General features: G+C 42.1%; 1 protein-coding gene across 5 annotated transcripts in view; it reads left to right on the forward strand.

Moving 5' to 3' along the window:
• The window catches only part of add3a (adducin 3 (gamma) a), a 31743-nt gene extending 26136 nt beyond the window's left edge, over positions 1–5607 (forward strand). For 3 of the 5 annotated variants that reach the window (XM_049471105.1, XM_049471102.1, XM_049471103.1), the window contains 3 exons: positions 190–313; positions 1105–1194; positions 2030–5607. In XM_049471105.1, the coding sequence (XP_049327062.1) occupies positions 190–313; positions 1105–1194; positions 2030–2277 (462 nt within the window). In that variant the 3' untranslated portion in view covers positions 2278–5607. The remainder of the gene's footprint in view (positions 1–189; positions 314–1104; positions 1195–2029) is intronic. The other 2 variants (XM_049471104.1, XM_049471106.1) reach the window with 1 other exon arrangement.
• The last annotated feature ends 12137 nt before the right edge of the window (positions 5608–17744 follow it).

The raw sequence follows: 17744 nt of genomic DNA on the forward strand, positions 1-17744 counted from the left end.
TTAAGTGCGTTTTCTCCACCCTGACTGATCTGCACTGTTACACGTCTGATTGAGTCACTTTTTAGTTTGTTTTGACTCTTAAAACAGCATGAATTTTGATTGGATGTTTGGGTGTTTTGATCGGATGTTTGGACTGTACAGTGCAGTAGATCCAGTATGTATTGTTATTGTTTGTGTTTCCTCCTCCAGCCGTACTCAGGAGGAGATGAGGATCAGGCCGAGCCGCTCCCCCCGAACCCGTTCAGCGAGCTGAACGCAGGAGAGCTGGACGACTACAAGAAACGAGTGGAGCACCACCACCTGGGAGTTGATGGTAAATTCAAAACACACCTTCGTGAACAAAATTAAAGGAATAATTTTTCGGGTCTTTTTTTATTATAGCAGAAATTAAGCTGTAGAAACTGTTCTGTCTCGCCACTGTGGGTTCTTTAGTGTTTGTTTCCTGGTGAGACCAGAGTAATCACTATAATACAGAGAAATCAATGTTTTAATTTTGCTGAAAGTTGGATTTAGCTAATTCCTTTAGTCCCAGATGATTTTATTATGACATAAATCTGCTCTTTTAAAGAAAAAGGATCTTCAGAAAAGGCAGTGGTTTTGTTTGGGAACTTTAATGGTGCTTTCCATGCTTTTATCACATAAAAACATAAAATAAATGGTTTAGTTTAACTAATGGATTTCACATTTAACACCCTGTTATCACCCTGTTATTTTACCTCAGAACTCAGAATGCTTTGTGTTTTTAATTGGCTGATTCCTGGCTGTGTGTCTGAGGGCAGTGGTCAGTGTAGTTACAGGAGAGCCTCGTTTAGTACTGTGAATATATATCGGCGCTCTGAGGGGACCGGTTACACCATCAGCAGCCGGAGTCCGAGAGAGCAGAGTTTGATATATTTAAGGATTCCTGAGAGTTTAAATGAGTTTTAGTTTATATGATGTTCAGTGAGTTTGATGAAAACTACCAGCTTAATTCCTGCACGCAGAATTTACATAAAGTCCAGCTAACACCCCCCGCATGTCTTCCTCTAACCTGTTCTGCCTGTCTGTCTCTCTGTCTGTCTGTCTGCCTGTCTGTGTTCACTAATCCCCCTCCTGGTCCTGCAGAAGAGGATCAGTTAACCTCTGATGATGCTTCTACGCTCTCCCAGTCTGTGTCTCAAACCCAGTCACCACAACACACACCTGCTAAAGAAGGTACACCACTGTTCCACTGGAAGTGCGTGTGTTTGTGCGCGCGTGTGTGTGTGTGTGCGTGCGTGTGTGTGTGTGTGTGTAAGGTAATGTTATATTAATGTCATTTAGGAGGAGCTGGATGGAGGAGTAGAGGGGAGGAGCTAGATGGAGGAGTAGAGGGGAGGAGCTGGATGGAGGAGTAGAGGGGAGGAGTTATAGATGTAGGTTAGACAGGTACAGGTAAGCAGTCGTAGGCAGCAATTGATGAAATGCTTGCAGCTGTAGTTCTGAAACTTCACTCACTGTTTAAATGACTCATTTACCCAGAATGCTCTGGTCCGGCTGTTCCTCCACTTAAAATCCCTGCATTAAACCACAGAGTGATTCAGCATTTTATCTTCTGCAGATCTGTTTAAACTGCAGATTTAAAGGGTCTGTTATCCACTTCACATCACCACGGGTTCTATTGGGTTAATATCCAGCATGAATTTCTTATTATATTAAAATCCAAAATGAGATTCTAATAACATTTAATATCCAGAATCTAAAATAAGTCCTGTCTGGTGTTTGATTCAGGTCTACAGGTTCACCAATCAAACTTCAGGATCAGATAATTAAACAAAAGAATTCCAGATGAGTTTTGGAATAAAACAGTTTAAATTGAACCTTCTGTTAAAGTAGTGATGTGAGGAAAGTAGTGTGAAGAACATTTTAAAGTTGTGAAGGTTCTTTACTGTTTTAAAGGTTCTGCAGACTCAGATCTTTATGGTTCCGTTTCTGTAAAGGATCTTTATGTTTTGGTGCTTCAGTCGTGTTTAGATTGGAGATCTCTGAGCGTTTCTGTTTCTCCACACAGAGAACCACATGAACCTTCTGCTCAACGGTAAAGACGACCACGGAGACGAGGAGGAGCTCAGCAAGCGCATGAGTCAGCTGACCACCAGCGTGGAGAGCGTGGAGATCACGGTGCGCTCGGGCGAGAAGATCGAGGAGGCGCTGTCCCCCGAGAGCTCGCCCTCCAAATCCCCCAACAAGAAGAAGAAGAAGTTCAGAACCCCCTCCTTTCTGAAGAAGAACAAAAAGAAAGAGAAGGTGGAAGCCTGAGGGAGCCACGACCTGTCTGTCTGTATGTCTGTCTGACTGTCTGTCTGTTTGTCCGTCTACCTGCCTGTTCGTCTGTCTGTCCATCCGTCTACCTGCCTGTTCGTCTGTCTGTCTGTCTCTCTGTCTACTGTTATGTTTTTACATTTAGTTTTCTTTATTTTATTTGACATTTTAAACAAATGGTTATTTGAAAAAAATATTTTGGCACATTTTCAGTTAGTTTTTGAGAAGATTAGCGTGGTGTGGAGGTGTTCAGGTGTGGAAGTGTTCAGGTGTGGAGGTGTTCAGGTGTGAAAGTGGGCGGCAGCTTTGGCTGGTGAGATTATTAGTGTGTTTGGATGGAAGTAAAGTGAGAAGAGGGAGAATTAGTCCTGGGAAACTGGCTCTTTCTTCAGTAAAGCATCTCTGCACAGGTACTGCAGCGCTCCTGTTAAACTGAAACCACTGTGTTCTTCTTTTTTATTCTTCTGTTTATTCTGACTCCTCCTCTATCTTATTTTATACCCCTCTAAAAACACGATGTTTGATTTTTGCCTCAAGTCGAGTTTTACTGGTTTAACCACACGGCAGAGACAGATCACACACTGGACTCTTATTTTGGAATTTTTCTACAGGGTTTTATTTTTTAATCCACCTTTTCCCTCTCGTTCTCTTTCTGATCGATCTGATTGAAAATCCTGTGTAGAATCTCGAGCTGCCAAACACTCAAAAGCAATCACGTTTTAGTGAAGTTTCTCATTTCAGTCTCTTTTAGTTGTTTTAGAGTTCGACTCGTCAGCGAGTTTCATTTTCCTCTCAGTTTGGTAAAATTCTGCTCTGTTTTCTACTCGTTTCTGCAGTTTTACAGCAGATTTTCTGTTTTAAACTTGCTTTTGCTTTTACTTGTTTTTGTCGTTTTTGTTTTTCCGCTACAGTCTACGTTTCTAAAGCTGATTATGTAATGATGCTTGATATTTCTCAGCTATATTATTATTATTATTATTATAACTCAGATTACTAAACACACAAACATATATATTACTTGTTTTTACTTGTTTTTGAAACTGGATGAGTTAAAGAAACTGTTAAAGAACAGGATGAGTGATGTAATGATATATATTTTATTTTTGTGCTGCACTTTTATTGTAGTGTATGTATATGTACATATATATAAATATAAATATAAATGCATATAGATGATTTCAGCATTGGTTGGCGTCTCTGAGACTGCAGAACGTTGGAGGCAGGTGGATGTTCGGAGCAGGTGGAGGTGGGGGTGGATGTGAGGGTTATACAGCTATGCTAAAGTATATGCGTTATATATTTGTAGTTTTTATTACGGTTAAAATGAATCCCAGAGTGAGAAAATGCAGCAGGTGAGAGACGGGAGTCAGCAGGGGACTGGTTTCAGGTTTCGGCTTCTTTTTTGGCAGTTTAGTTATTTTTTAAAGAGGGTTTGAAAGCCATAGAAGTCTGAAGACAATACAAGATACAAGGTTTTTGAACTGGAGGAGTTTAATTGTTGGGCTCATTCAGAAATCTCACGCGTCCAAAATGAGTGAAAAACGAAAGTTTTAACAAAAACAGGATGTGTGTGTTCAGGCCCGAGGGTGTTCTGATCACTGGACTGCTGTTCATGAGCTGCTGGTTCTGCCGCCTCTCGTCCCACAGCTTCTCCAGGTCACTGGGGACATTTGGGGACATTCAGGGACAGTCGTGGGGTTCGATGTTGGATTGGTTTGAAATCTCGTGGTTTCAGTAGCAGTCTGTATGGTGACCCGTGTCCTCAAGGTTCTGATGGGACAGTCAGCCATTGGTCCCGTAACCCGGTCGTCCTCCAGGACTCGGTGTCGGTGAGGAACTCTGGTTAGGGTTTGATGTCTGTAGGATTTGTTTATTCAGTCTGGCGGTGAGGACTGAGCGCGTGCAGACGGGCGGATTTGTACTTTAATGTTGTTTTAAGCTAAACGCTAAAGGAGCTAGTCCAGCTCAGAGTCGCGTGTTTTTCAGAAAGGCGACTTTTCCAATCAAAAGAAAGAGTTTTGTGACGTTCAGAGAGAATCGTGAACCAGGTTTCCACAGGATAAGTCTCAGAGTTCGAGACGATCAATCCCAGCGAGCAATGTGAAGCAGAGACATGGAGAGGGATGCTTTTTTATTTTTTATTTTTTTTATTTTAACTTAGCTGCCCAAGTTCAGACAAGCCCCGCCCCCTGTGCTAGGATCTAAAAACACCTCGTTCAGCACAAGCCCCGTGTTTTTCTCTGTTTAGCTGGTGGTTCGTCCTGTAGAAACTGCCAGAAGTGACGTGCGCTCGCCGGCGCTGCGTTTGGTGACGTGAGGTTCGGATGGATCTCCTCGGCTACAGAAACCTAAATCACATAAAGATCTCAATTTCCTGAGTTAACCTGAAGAACGCGTGAAGTTTGGAGGTTAGGAAGTTTGATCTGTGTGCGTTTCTCTTCCACTGTGTTGTAATATCACTGACGGTTGTCTGTGAAATATTTAGTAGTGATTAGTGAAATGGATCTGAATCTGATTGAATACTTTTGGCAGTATAGTGTATACTTGAATGTTTTGTTTGAGACAAGCCCCGCCCCCTACACTAGAAATTCAAATTTCTGATCAGTTTTATGTAATAAAACTCTTTTTTTGAGATATTTGAGATTAATTCTATTATTATAAAGTACTGCTGGTTATTCAGTGCCGGTGGGCGGAGTTTCTGAAGAGCCTGTAGTTTTAAACAAGGCTCAGATTTGAAGGAATAGTTTGTTTATTAAATCTTAAAGAATTAGCATAAAATAATTTCTTTTTATTATTTTTTTTCCTCTCAAACTGGACCTTTTTAGTACGACCACATAGAAATAGAGGGATGTATAAAAATGCAGGGAGGGATTAAAAAGCCTGATGTTTTATTGCTTCCTTTGTTTCATGTTCATGTTTTCATCACTTCTTCTTTTCAGTTCTTTCTTTCCTCCCTTCATATTGTATCTCAGTATTCTCTCTCTCTTAGTTTACAGACGTTTATTAATAATTTTCTGAGCAATAATGGCTCACAACTAAACAAACGTGCATTATTATTATTATATAATTTTTTTTGTTTAATTTTCTGACCGTTTGCACTTTTTCTTTTGTTTAATTTTTGTTAACTAACGCTCCTTTTCTCTGTGTAGTCCTCAATATCAGAGGGAATTATTATTGTTTTTTTTTTTTTTTTTTTTTTTGGCATGCGAGTGTGAGCCAAGCCTCGATCTGTGAAAACACGTATAAATTGTAATCTAATGGACTTGCTTTAGATTGTATTGCTAATCCATGTAAATTCACAAATAAAAAACTATTTTAAGAAACAAACACTGCTGGTCGTAAATGCAGGGAGAAAAGAAGTGTCGTGATCATAACGTCTGTTTGTTTTTCTTTTCAGCAGTAAAAATCCAGAACATTCTTTAATTTTGTGCATAAACATCTGTAGATATGATTCATAAAACCTTTATTTCGATGTTTTTTTAGGTGGGTTTTTGGGTTAAAGAAGAAACTATCAACAGCAGACACTCTGTGCTGCATCACGAACACTGAGAGTCTGTTTGGAGCATCAGGTAAAAATGCTGTATTTGGGAAACTGAAGGAAAACAGAGAAGGCTATTTAATAAACGTTGGTACTTGTTCTGTTTCATTAAAACACAAGTCCATTTCACACCAGAGTTCTCCTTTTAATAACAAATTCCTATTTACAATATGAATTACCTGGTAAAAGATGAGGAAAAAATATAAAATTGCTGCTCCAAGATTTACTAAAACAACTGTAGAAACGTCTCAGTGTTTTGTACAACCTAGTTACCAAATTACTTTATTATTATTAGTTATATTAATTTTATAAGAATCTATTTCAGTGCTGTTAGGCCCCAAACAATTTTACAAATTTAGTTCAGCGCCTCGTTTTCTTCATCATCCCTCACTGTGGGATTATCAGTGTCTATTTAATAAATTATTCATTAATAAGAGTTGTATATATTAAACCGGTTTGGGTCCGTTTAGCTGCTTTCTGCTCTTTTCTCTGTATTTTTTAAATATTTGAATTCATTTATATGAATATATAAAGTCTCTGTAGGAGAATCACAGTAGACTCTTTTTTCTTCTTCTGATTATTTGAATGTATTTGACTGCAGTTTGTGATCTTTTGCACAAGCGCTGCATTGTTGTTCCGCCGGCGTGAAACAGGGCTTCTGTCTGCTGTCGTGCCTCTTTTTTACATTTCTGATTCTGATGAAGCTCCTCAGAAACACAGAGAGCTTTATAAACCAGAGGAGAGGAAGAACAGCACAGTTATTATACGTGGGATCAGCACCTTTACCCTTTAAGATTAACTTCAGTCTTGAAGATTCTTTTCTGCTGTTTTTACCCAATTTTTCTGATTCTGGATTCCCCTCCTCACAAATGATGTGAACAGAGAATTGTGGGTAATTAAATTAATAATATTACTCTGATAAACAGTTATGCAACAGTTTCTGGAGGTAGGGGATCGACCTCCAGCAGCAGCAGCAGATCTGGTTCTGCGTTTATCTCTCTACCATTAATTATTTTTAGTCCAATAAAATACCAGATACTGTATGTCCAAATGTTTGTGGACCCCCTCTCTAATGAATGCTGAATTCAGTTACTTTAAGTTAAACCTATTGCTGACACAGCTGTGCAAATGCACAAACAGCTTGTATATTTTTGATAAAGAAGTACTGCCAAAAGAATAGAGGCAGACCTGTAACAGACCTGATTTCAGAGGAAACAATGGATGGGCAGGTGTCCCAATACTTTTGTCCATATAGTTCAGGCTTCAGGCTGAGCATTCTTAAACATCTGATGTAAGACTCTGAAGGTCCTGCAGCTCCTGCTGCTACAGCAGATGGTGGACTGGGATCAGTCTTTAGTTGAGTGACTGACGGCTCGTACGTGAGCGTGACCCTACAGACAACAATACAGCACCACACAATAGTGACCCCCCCCAGCGAGCCCAGCGGCGTAGAGAGGAGCAGAGGATAGGGTGGATGTGGTTAGTAAGGGGTTTAATGGGGTATATAGGGTGGATTTTGGTGGGGGGGGGGGGTGTCTTGGCTCTGAAAAGAGGTCAGCAGGTCACAGTGAGGAAGAGGCTGGAGGAGGAACGAAGACGTGAACAAAACCTTTAATGGAGTCAGAACTGCAGATACACACAAACACACACGCTCTGATTCACACACACACACAGGCAGTCACAAAGAATGTATATATAATATACGCTTAATAAGTGCAGATCGTGGTCATGGCAACCTGCTCACAGTTAGCTTTCAGTTTCTGGAGTTAGTCGATGTTTAAATTCAAGTAAACTGGTCTTTAAATGTCAGACTAAAAGCTGCTGTAGTTTGTGAAAGTGCTGTAAGTGATAAAATAAAATAAAACCAGTGCTCTGGTTTAGAAAAGAGCCCCTAGATTAAGAGAGCAGGTACTATGATAAAGCTAGTGTAGTTTGAATAAAGGCCTGAAATGTGTAAAATGTTTAAAAAGGCTAAAAGATGCCCCAGCTTGTTAAATACACCTTAAGGTTAAATAAATCAGGCCAAAAGCTACAGATTCCATATCTTGAGGAAATCTCCTCAAAGTAACAAGTCAGAAGTTAAATAAATGATATTGTAGCTTGAGCAAAGTGGCCCTAAAGGCCCTAGTTTGGGGAAAAGTGTCTCTGGGGTAAATGCCATGAGTTCTAGACCAAAAACTACCCTTGTTTAAAGAATGTTTTTGGGGAAATGTCAGTTTTGTATTACTGGGGTAAAGGCTAGAAGCTTCCCTGTTTGCTGTGTGTGTGTGAGAATAATGTTATTTAGGGCAGAGTCAGGTTTCTGATCAATGCAGTGTTTTTACTCAGTGTAACTCAGTGAAGCTCACAGTGACCTCATGACCTACATACACACACACACACATCAGTCTGAGCAGTGTGTGTGTGTGTGTGTTGGGTCACATATATCCTGAGAGTGTGTGCTACAGGGCCGTCTCACAGTGTAATGTTACAGGAAGGAGACGTTAAAAAGCCTTTTATTCACCATCAGTGTGATCACGCTTCTACAGGAGGAGAACAGGAAGAGTTCTAGAGTCTCAGAGGAGAAAGAACCCCCCCCCCCCCAGATAAACAGATCCAGACCTTCATCCATCACTCCTCAAACCCAGAACTGATCTGATAAGAACCACAGTCTCATTCGTGGTTCCACTCGCCTCTGGAACTTGGATCTTCACAGTGAGCTCAGCTGGACAGATCTGACAGCCCTGATCCTCACTGGTTATACCAGTCTGAACCATTTCCAGACCTCCTACAGCTCAGAAGCTCCAGTCAGAACCAGTTAGAACCTGAATGAAACACAGACTGAGGGATCTGAGCAGAACTGGGTGCAGGATCCTTTACTGCGGGTCTCCTGAGCTCCTGGATCTTTAGGAGGCTTTATACAGGAACTTTAATGAGGGTCAGAAACAGAGAGGAGCTCTCCACCTGCTGCCCCCCCCCCTCCCCTTTAACATCATCATACCCGTTCTCTCTCTTTTCTCTTTCTGTTCTTTCTGTTTTTCTCCTTCTCTCTGTGCTTTCTGTAAAACAGTTTGTGTGCTTTGGGTCGTAGTCTTGCTGCATGACCCATAACCTTTTGAGATTCAGCTGATATAAAGTTATTTTTCTTTAGAATTTTCTGATATAATTCAGAATGGAAGGCTGGCCCAAACTGTGATACTACCATCACCATGTTTTACAGAGAGGAAATGATTGCTAATGCTGGAATGCAAAATTTTATTTTCTCTGAACAAAATTCTTCTTAGTTAAACCAAAATATCTAATATAATATACCAGTAGTCTTCTGGTTTATCAGTGTGAGCTTTAGGACCTGCAGACAGACAGGAATGTTCTTTTTGTAGAGCAGCAGCTTATCCTCTAACCCTGATATACACGTCTGTCTGTCTGTCTGTCTGTCACACAATGTTCTTCCTTGGAGCTCAGCACTGGATGATATAAGATAACCATCACCGATTCAGTGATCACTCACAGAGACTCATCCACCTGACTCCACCCCCTCACTCCTCCTTCTCTCTCTCTTTCTGTCTCTCTCTCTCTCTGTTTCTCCATCTGTCCTACCCACACTCTCTCTCTGGTTCTTTTTCCACACCTGTATGTAGCTTTCTCCTTTTCTCTTTCTCCTTTTCTTCCTCTCTCTCACTGCTGTTTTCCATCCCATCCCTCTCTCTTTCTCTTTTTCTCTCCACACCCCACGGTTGGCTACTGAGAGCCATCTGTGCCCTTTGTTTAGCAGAGGGGTCCCCTCCACACACACACACACACACAGACACACACACACACAAGCACACACACACACAGCGATAAATAATAACTCGAGTTTGGAGATCTTTGGGTGAAAAAAGGAAATGAAATTAGAGAAAATAAACAGTCATCCTGAAGGAAAGACCACTGTCCCTGAGGACCATCCTCTACACACACACACACACTCTCCCCACCCCCTGGAGCAGTGAGTGTGTGTGTGTGTGTGTTCTGGGAGCTGGTGTGTGAATTATGGATGATGATCTGCTGTAGATGGAGTTACAGCTCATTTCCTATTTAAACTCTCTGACTCTTTGACCCTACAGTAAAACTGGCTGCTCTTTGTGTCTATGTGGCTTTTTGATGTAAATTACCTCTTTTCTGATTGGCTTGTTCAAACAGCACTCCATTGGTGCAGCTGTGTAAACACAAGCTGGTCATTGGGAGATCACAGGTTCAGCTGATGGTGATCCACAGACAACCGTAACCAGAAATCCCATAATTTAGCAGAGTGATGCTACTCAGTGCACCTCAATCACCAGAGACTCACACTCAGATACCACAAATACTGAAGACTCACACTACAATACACAACTCAAAACTACAACTCACCTCAGACTCAACTCAATCACCAGACTGGGAACCTGTCCACCAGCCTAGACTCACAAGATCAGACTCAAAGACTCAAGACTTGCAAGACTTAACTAAGATTTCCCCCCCGGAGACCTCAATCACCCAAGACAAATATTCACGGTTCAGACTCAAACACCAACAACATCAAACTCCACTAATGAGATTTAACTCTTACAGCACATTCAAGACACGACTCAGACTCTAACCACAGAGACTCCAAACTTAGTGTAGACTTCCTTCCCAAATACTAGCCGTTCCACTCAGAAAACTATGGTTTAACTTGGATTCTACATTAAGAAATTCAACACTTGAACTCCAAATGCTTCAGACTCAACTTAGACTCAGCCACACCAATGAGACTTAAGACTTAACATCCAATGCAGAGTTTTACCAGACAGAGACTCTCTAACCTCAGAGACTTAAGACGAGACTCGATCACATTCGAGACTCGGTAAAGACTTGGACTCCAGATACTCAGATCTCACAGAGGAGCAGAGACCCAGTTATCCACTTCACTACACGACTATTCTATCGAGACTTTCTAAACCCGCCCCCCACTGTGTGATCCACACGCCCCGACCCGGTGGGGCTGAATGGGGTTAATGTGGGTGGACGGGGGGGTTAGCAGACTCGGTCTTTGGGGGGGGGATTGTAGATGCTTTTGTCTCTGATGGCCTTGGAGCAGCTGCGGGAAGCTCTTGATTTGGGATTAGAAACTGATGGTATTTTACTTTCTGAGTGTGTGTGTGTGTGTGTGACAGAGAGAGTGAGACAGATGATGTCAGTAGAGAAATGCATGGTGTTGTGCTGTAGAGGAATGCAGATCCTACAGTCGGTCTGAGAGAGTTTATGATCTGCTGACCTTATCTGGAGTAAAGTCACCCAAGGACAAGGAGCTGCTTATAGAAAGGATTACAGGGGTTTGAAGCTGATGGTGGACAGTCATATATAAATGTGTGTGTGTGTGTGTGTGCTAAGTGGGGAGGTTAAAACCTCACACACATGATCTGGGCTGGACTAAAGGCCAGTAAAAATGATGTCAGCCATGTTGTTAGCCCTGACACACACACTGAGGGTGAGGGTGATTAATAGGTGTTTTGTACAGAAGCTCCAGGCTGAAGCGTCACACCGGGTCAGCGGGTCTCTCTTCTGTTCAGCACATGTTTCTGCTGGTTCTGCTCTTTGGGTTAAACTTTGATTTTAAATCCTGTGTAAAAACACGCGTAAATGGGTTAAACAGACAACATCAGAGTCTTCATCTCATATTACCCCTTTCCTCCGTCCTCATACCCTAACCCTGAGTTCAGTGTGCAGGAGTTGGGTGTTCTGATGCTGGTTGGGACTCGGGGGAAGTTCCTGTAACTGCAGGTTATTTAGAGACGCACTTCACTCAGAGGGTTCTCAGAAATCAACAGCAGAATGCGCCGTAAACAACAAAAGAATTCCACCAACACACCACAACTTTAAAAGATGGACGTTGTGTAAAAAACTAATAAAAAGAGAATACAGTGATTTGCAAACAAAGACAAGATTCACTACAAAGACAAGACGTCATAAATGTCATAAATTTTACATTGGAACATTGAAACATTGGTGGAATTTCCCTTCAATAAAGACAGTCAGCATTCAGCAAGATGTCATGTTTAATTAAACTGAATCACTATTGCACTCCTGTAAACAGTGTAAACAGTGGTAACGTGAATAACAGCAGCAGACGAGCAGAACAGACACTGTCGTCTCTCTGTTACACTGTGCTCCAACCAGATGTGTTTAAACTTCCCCAAACCCCCCCCCCCAAGTCCCCTCCTCTACACCCCCCCCCCCCCCCCAACATCCCTCCCCTCCCCTCTCTTCCCTCTACAGATCTGAAGGTGGATCTGCTGCAGCTGCAGCCAAACGCGTCCCACTACACCCCCCCCCCCAAACCCCCCCACAACCAGAAAACAATACAGACATACAGCATGACCTCACCCTCCACCCAGAATTAGATACAATACCAGAACAAAGGAGGAGAGGAGGAGGTCTAGAGGAAGAACCGAGAGAAGAAAGAACGCAGGAAAGAAGCACAAAAAGAGAGAAAATAAATAGAGGAGAGAAAGAATGGAGAACAGAAAAACAGATGAAAGTCGGATTATAACACTGACTTTATCATAAATTCATATAAAGAAAGAAAGAAGAAACACAAAAAGTACAGTGAACGAATGAAAAAAGGGTAAAGAAGTTAAAAATTAGTTTAAATTACGGAAGTTTTAACATTAAGTGTGAATCTCCGGCTGTGTCACAAATCAACACCTACTTCCCTAAACTCTACGTGACGACACAGGTGTTCTGACTACAGGTGATCAGGTGTTGTGTGTTAGTGCTGGTAAGGTGTGTGAGTGTAAATAACTGTAAATAAGGTTAAATACTCTGATGAAATGTTGTTTAGAATAGATAAAAAAATAAAAACATTAAATGACTTTAATGAAATTGACTGATACTGTATATAATACCAATAAAGTAAACACACACTGTTACAGCACACAGATGGTGTTATACCACACAGTGTAACACACACTACACACACACACACACACACACACACACACACACACACACACGGTTTATTACACATATCTTCATCATCCGCTTTGAGCAACACCAGGGTTTGTAGCCTTTAGCCCTGATAATCCATATATTAGTTAAACAGAAAATGAGAGAGAGAGAGAGAGAGACAGAAGTGCTAAATTAACCTACAGAGCAGTTAAACACCACAAAAACCACCAAAAACAACTTAAAAGTCAAACCGTCTAATTATATAATTCTGTAATTCTGCCACTGTGGCACCAACCACAGATAGCGTGGAAGTACTTTGTGTAGTGTGTGTGTGTGTGTGTGTAGTGTAGCAGGAGGGGAAGGAAGTGTGAGGAAACTTGGGTCTCCACCTTAACCAGTCCTTTTCCTATTAGACCTTTATGATGCTCAACTAATACTATTCTCTCTCTCTCTCTGTCTTTCTCTCTCTCTCTCTCTATCCGTCCCTCTCTCTGTCTCTCTCTCTCTGTGTCTCTCTCTATCTCTCTCTCTCTCTGTCTGTCTCTCTCTCTGTCTGTCTGTCTGTCTGTCTCTCTCTCTGTCTGTCTGTCTCTCTCTTTCTGTCTCTTTCTCTCTGTCTGTCTGTCTCTCTCTTTCTGTCTCTTTCTCTCTGTCTGTCTGTCTCTCACTCTGTCTCTCTCTCTGTCTGTCTGTCTGTCTCTCTCTCTCTGTCTCTGTCTGTCTGTCTCTCTCTATCTGTCTCTCTCTCTCTCTCTCTCTCTGTGTCTTTTTCTAACTGACTGAGTGAGTCTCACTCTTCAGGCTGAACCTGAAACATCAACAAATAAACATCATCAGACCCCCAGCACATCCAATCCGTCAAATTATATCAATTCATCCGTGTGATCACATTTAAAGCACTTAAAGCAAAATCACATATTTATAGACAAAGCATGTCAGTGTAAAATCAGCAGACACTCGGACGTCTGATTACAGTGGAGTTTGGAGGAAATTCAGCACATCTGATTGTTTGCACTACAGCTTTAAACCAGGACAAAATAACATGAACCCCTGTAATCATCTCTTCCTTCTCTTTAATCGTCTCCAAGAGCTTCAGGCCAGCAGCCCTCAGGCCAGAGTCCCGCCTATCAAAGAGCCGCCAGAGCCCACTTAACTCAGACACTGTTTGTGTGTGTGTGTGTGTGTGTGTGTGTAATCACAGGTTAGCTCTTCACCACAGTTAACGATGCTGGATGGAGGGCCGTCTTCAAAGCCAAACAATAAGGAGGTGACAGACTGTCTCTACCAGCCCTTCCCCACCCCCTCTACAATCTACACACACACACACACACTCACACACTATGAACACGCACACTATACACACACACACGCCAGATGTCCATCCCTGGGAACTTTGGACAACAATAGATGGTGGAACCAAAGGTCAGCCACTGGGAGGAGAACGTCTCACACGCGTCCAACAGGTTCTCTGACTTCATGCTGGAGAGTGTGAGCATGTGGACGAGACAAGTGAGACGAGAGAGATGAGTGAGACGAGTGAGTAGAGTGAGAAGAGTGAGACATTCTGAATCAGTTATTAAGGAGGTTCTGTGTTCTGGAGTAAAACATTTCTTTTTCTTATTTTTGTCATATTTTTCACGGCAAATTACCCAACCCACTCACTAGGACTCTCCCTATCACTAGTGATGCTCCAAGACCAGGAGGGTTAAGAAGACCAGCACACGCCTCCTCCGATACATTATGCTAGTAAGTCATGGTGGTTAAGCAGCTCAGTCATGCTAACTGAACAGAGTGCTCATATAGATCAACCAGCTTGGTGATGGTGGCCATCATGATCAGGCAGTTTGATAATGCTAGTTTACTGGAACAGTGATGCTGATCATGCTAGTTGATTAGCATGCTCATGGTGGATAACCAGTTTGGTGATGCTACATGAATAGCCTGGTCATGCTGGTCATGGTGGTCAGCAGTTTGGTCATGCTGGTCATGCTGGTTGAGTGGTGTGTTCAGGTCCTGCTGTTTGACTTATCTGGTCAGGTCTGTCGTATTTGTGGACGGACTAAAAACCAACAACTCAAATTAAAGCACAGCCCTAACAGTTAACCTGGTCAACCAGCTTTACCAGCTTTACCAGTTTGAGCTGGTCAGGCCAGTTTTTTTCAGACAATTTCTGTATCTGTAGTCAGTCAGGCATGTGAGGATGTGTTTAGTGTCTATAGTTTCTTTAGGCTAGTTTTGTTCTGTAGCTTCAGACTGATCAAATGAAACATCATGCTAATCATCCATAAATCATCACACATTTACCTCAAACCGTGTGGATTTATGAGGTTTTACTGAGTAAATTACTGCATTCCACACTGTTATCTACCCTGAGCAGAAGAACAGAGTGTAGCTGAAACTTTAGCGAGATTCATCCTGGAGTTTATCTGTTTCTCTTAATAAATACAGAGAAGTTACTCTGAGTGACTCACGCTGTTTTATTTCATCAGCACAGAAAATCTCACGCGTTTTCATTCCCAAGAAATGTACGTAACTTACAGAGATAGAGAGAGTGTGTTCACTGAATTACAGTCTAATGATCTAACGATCCTGAGATAAACTGCTAGAGAAAGTTAACAAGAAGAAGTCAGGTAGTTTTATTGACAGTACTCCATGTTTACAAAGAACTGGAATTACAACAAGATAAAATATAAATATTAAAAGAATGAGAGACACTAAATGTACAATATAACAAGCTCACAGATCCAGTATAGACATACGTGAGACAAGAGACAATAGTGCAATAGTGATGAGGAGGGATAAAGAGGGAATGACAGAACCTGTATAAACAGAACCTGTATAAACAGAACCCGGAGAACCAAAACATCAACAAGGAGCTCTGCATTCAGCTACACTCACAGAATTTAATCATCAGTAACCACAGCTCACGGTGCTTTAATCCACAGAAATACGTTAAAGCTGTAAAATGCAAAAGAAAAGCTAAATACCATCCAGAAACCATCCAGCACCGTCTCCTCAGGGCTGAAGCTCGTTTAAAATAAGTGATTCTCTGGATAAATCTAAATATTTTATTCAGTGATGATAAAGCAGCTTTAATCTGTGTATTTTACTCTGCTGTGCCTCTTGGATACCACTAATAATTTACTAGTAATTACAACTGTTAGGAATTTAATTATTTATATTTAAATACTACAATTTTACTCAGAAATATAAACACTGCAGTTGATAGTTTTCTAATCCCTGTAACAGAATTACTGAGAGTGTTATTCAGAGTTTATTCAGCAGTTTAACAGAAGCTATAATAGAACATGTGGACCAATCCCGTCCAGAATCTACACTCTGCCCCGCCCACACGCACACACACACACACACACACACACACACAATCACAGCCTGATCCTGTAACGAGACGTCCTGTGCCGGGGTCAAACACAGTGTCTCACAGTCCTGCTATAATCAGGGCTACAGGAAACACTCACAAACAGGACCTACCTAACACCATTATACACCCATTACCTCACACACACACACACACACACACTCAGGTCTCAGGCTGGGAGGTCCCTGGTTTACGATTCACATTATAAGTGGAGCACAGCGGCTGTTTGTGAGCCACACGCTGCAGTTTATGACGTCAGAGAGTAAAAATGTAAAATCCTGAACCACAGTCATCTCAATATCTCTCCACACACACAAACCACACACACCCCACACTCCTAACACTCCCACACACCACACACACCTCACTGATATACTGTAAAACACTTCTATTAAAGGAAAACTCCACCAGAGTTTCAGAATCTCTGTAGAATTCAGTGGTAAACAGTGTGGAATTTACTGTAGAGAAACCAGACCAAATCCCACCCTGTGAAAACTCCAAAAACATCAACCAGATAGCACCTCACCACAATCCCTATACCCACCCCACCAAGTTACCTCCAACACAACCATTTACGGGTGCACAGCATGATGCTGCCCCCACCATGTTTCACAGTGGGAATGGTGTGTTCAGCGCTTTGCATTTAGGCCAAAAAGTTCAGCTTTGTTCTGATCTGAGAACAGAATCTTCTCCCACATGTTTACTGTGTTGTGTTCTTACATGACTTGTAGCTACAAACTGAAAACAGCACTTCTCACATCTTTCTTTCAACAATGCTTTTTTTCTTCCACTCTTCCATAAAGAGAAGATTTGTGAAGAGCAGGACTTATAGTTGTCCTGTGGACAGATTCTCCTGATCCACCTGAGCTGTGGATCTCTGCAGCTCCTCCAGAGTGATCATGGGCCTCTTGGCTGCTACAATGACCAGTGCTCTCCTTACTCAGTCTGTGATGTAATGTCTTGGTAGGTTTGCAGCTGTAGAATAGGTTGTGATCACAAACGATCACAAATCTTCTCTGCACTTGGTTAAACTCCGTTGTGGGGACTCTGAGACGAGTCTGATCAGATGCTGCTGAGGTTCTCGCTCAGAATGAATCACTGTGTTAAATATTTGAGCAGGTCAGGAGGCGTCTCCATGGAGAAGCTGCAGGAATGGGTGTTCATCAGTCAGGCGGCAGGACTCTGCAGGGCGGAGAGGCATTTAGCTTTTACTGTGATGCCGGCTCTCGAGAACACGAGCAATACCACCTTAATTAAAGACCTTAAGTCCATTTAAAGAGGAGATGACGCAGCGGGAACAGGAGGACGTCACTGTAAAGTGTCATTACGGGTCTGACACACCTGCACATAAAGCAGAGGATCACACACACTCTCACACACACACACACACACACTATAAACACACACACACCTAGGCACAGTGCTGAAGGCCACAGAGCTGATGTCCTGCTCTCTCAGCGTCCTCTTTCATGCTCTCTCTGAACTGCACTTCAAACAGCTGTGAGCTGATTGGCCACTTTGAAGTTTTGGAGAAGAGCACTTCACTGTCCGGTCAACACCATTCCACACCAGTCCAATCCACACTGCTAACCAGGCTAAAATGCTAAAGGAGAGACCCTGAGG

Source organism: Astyanax mexicanus, chromosome 23, assembly GCF_023375975.1.
Source record: "Astyanax mexicanus isolate ESR-SI-001 chromosome 23, AstMex3_surface, whole genome shotgun sequence".
Taxonomy (NCBI): domain Eukaryota; kingdom Metazoa; phylum Chordata; class Actinopteri; order Characiformes; family Acestrorhamphidae; genus Astyanax; species Astyanax mexicanus.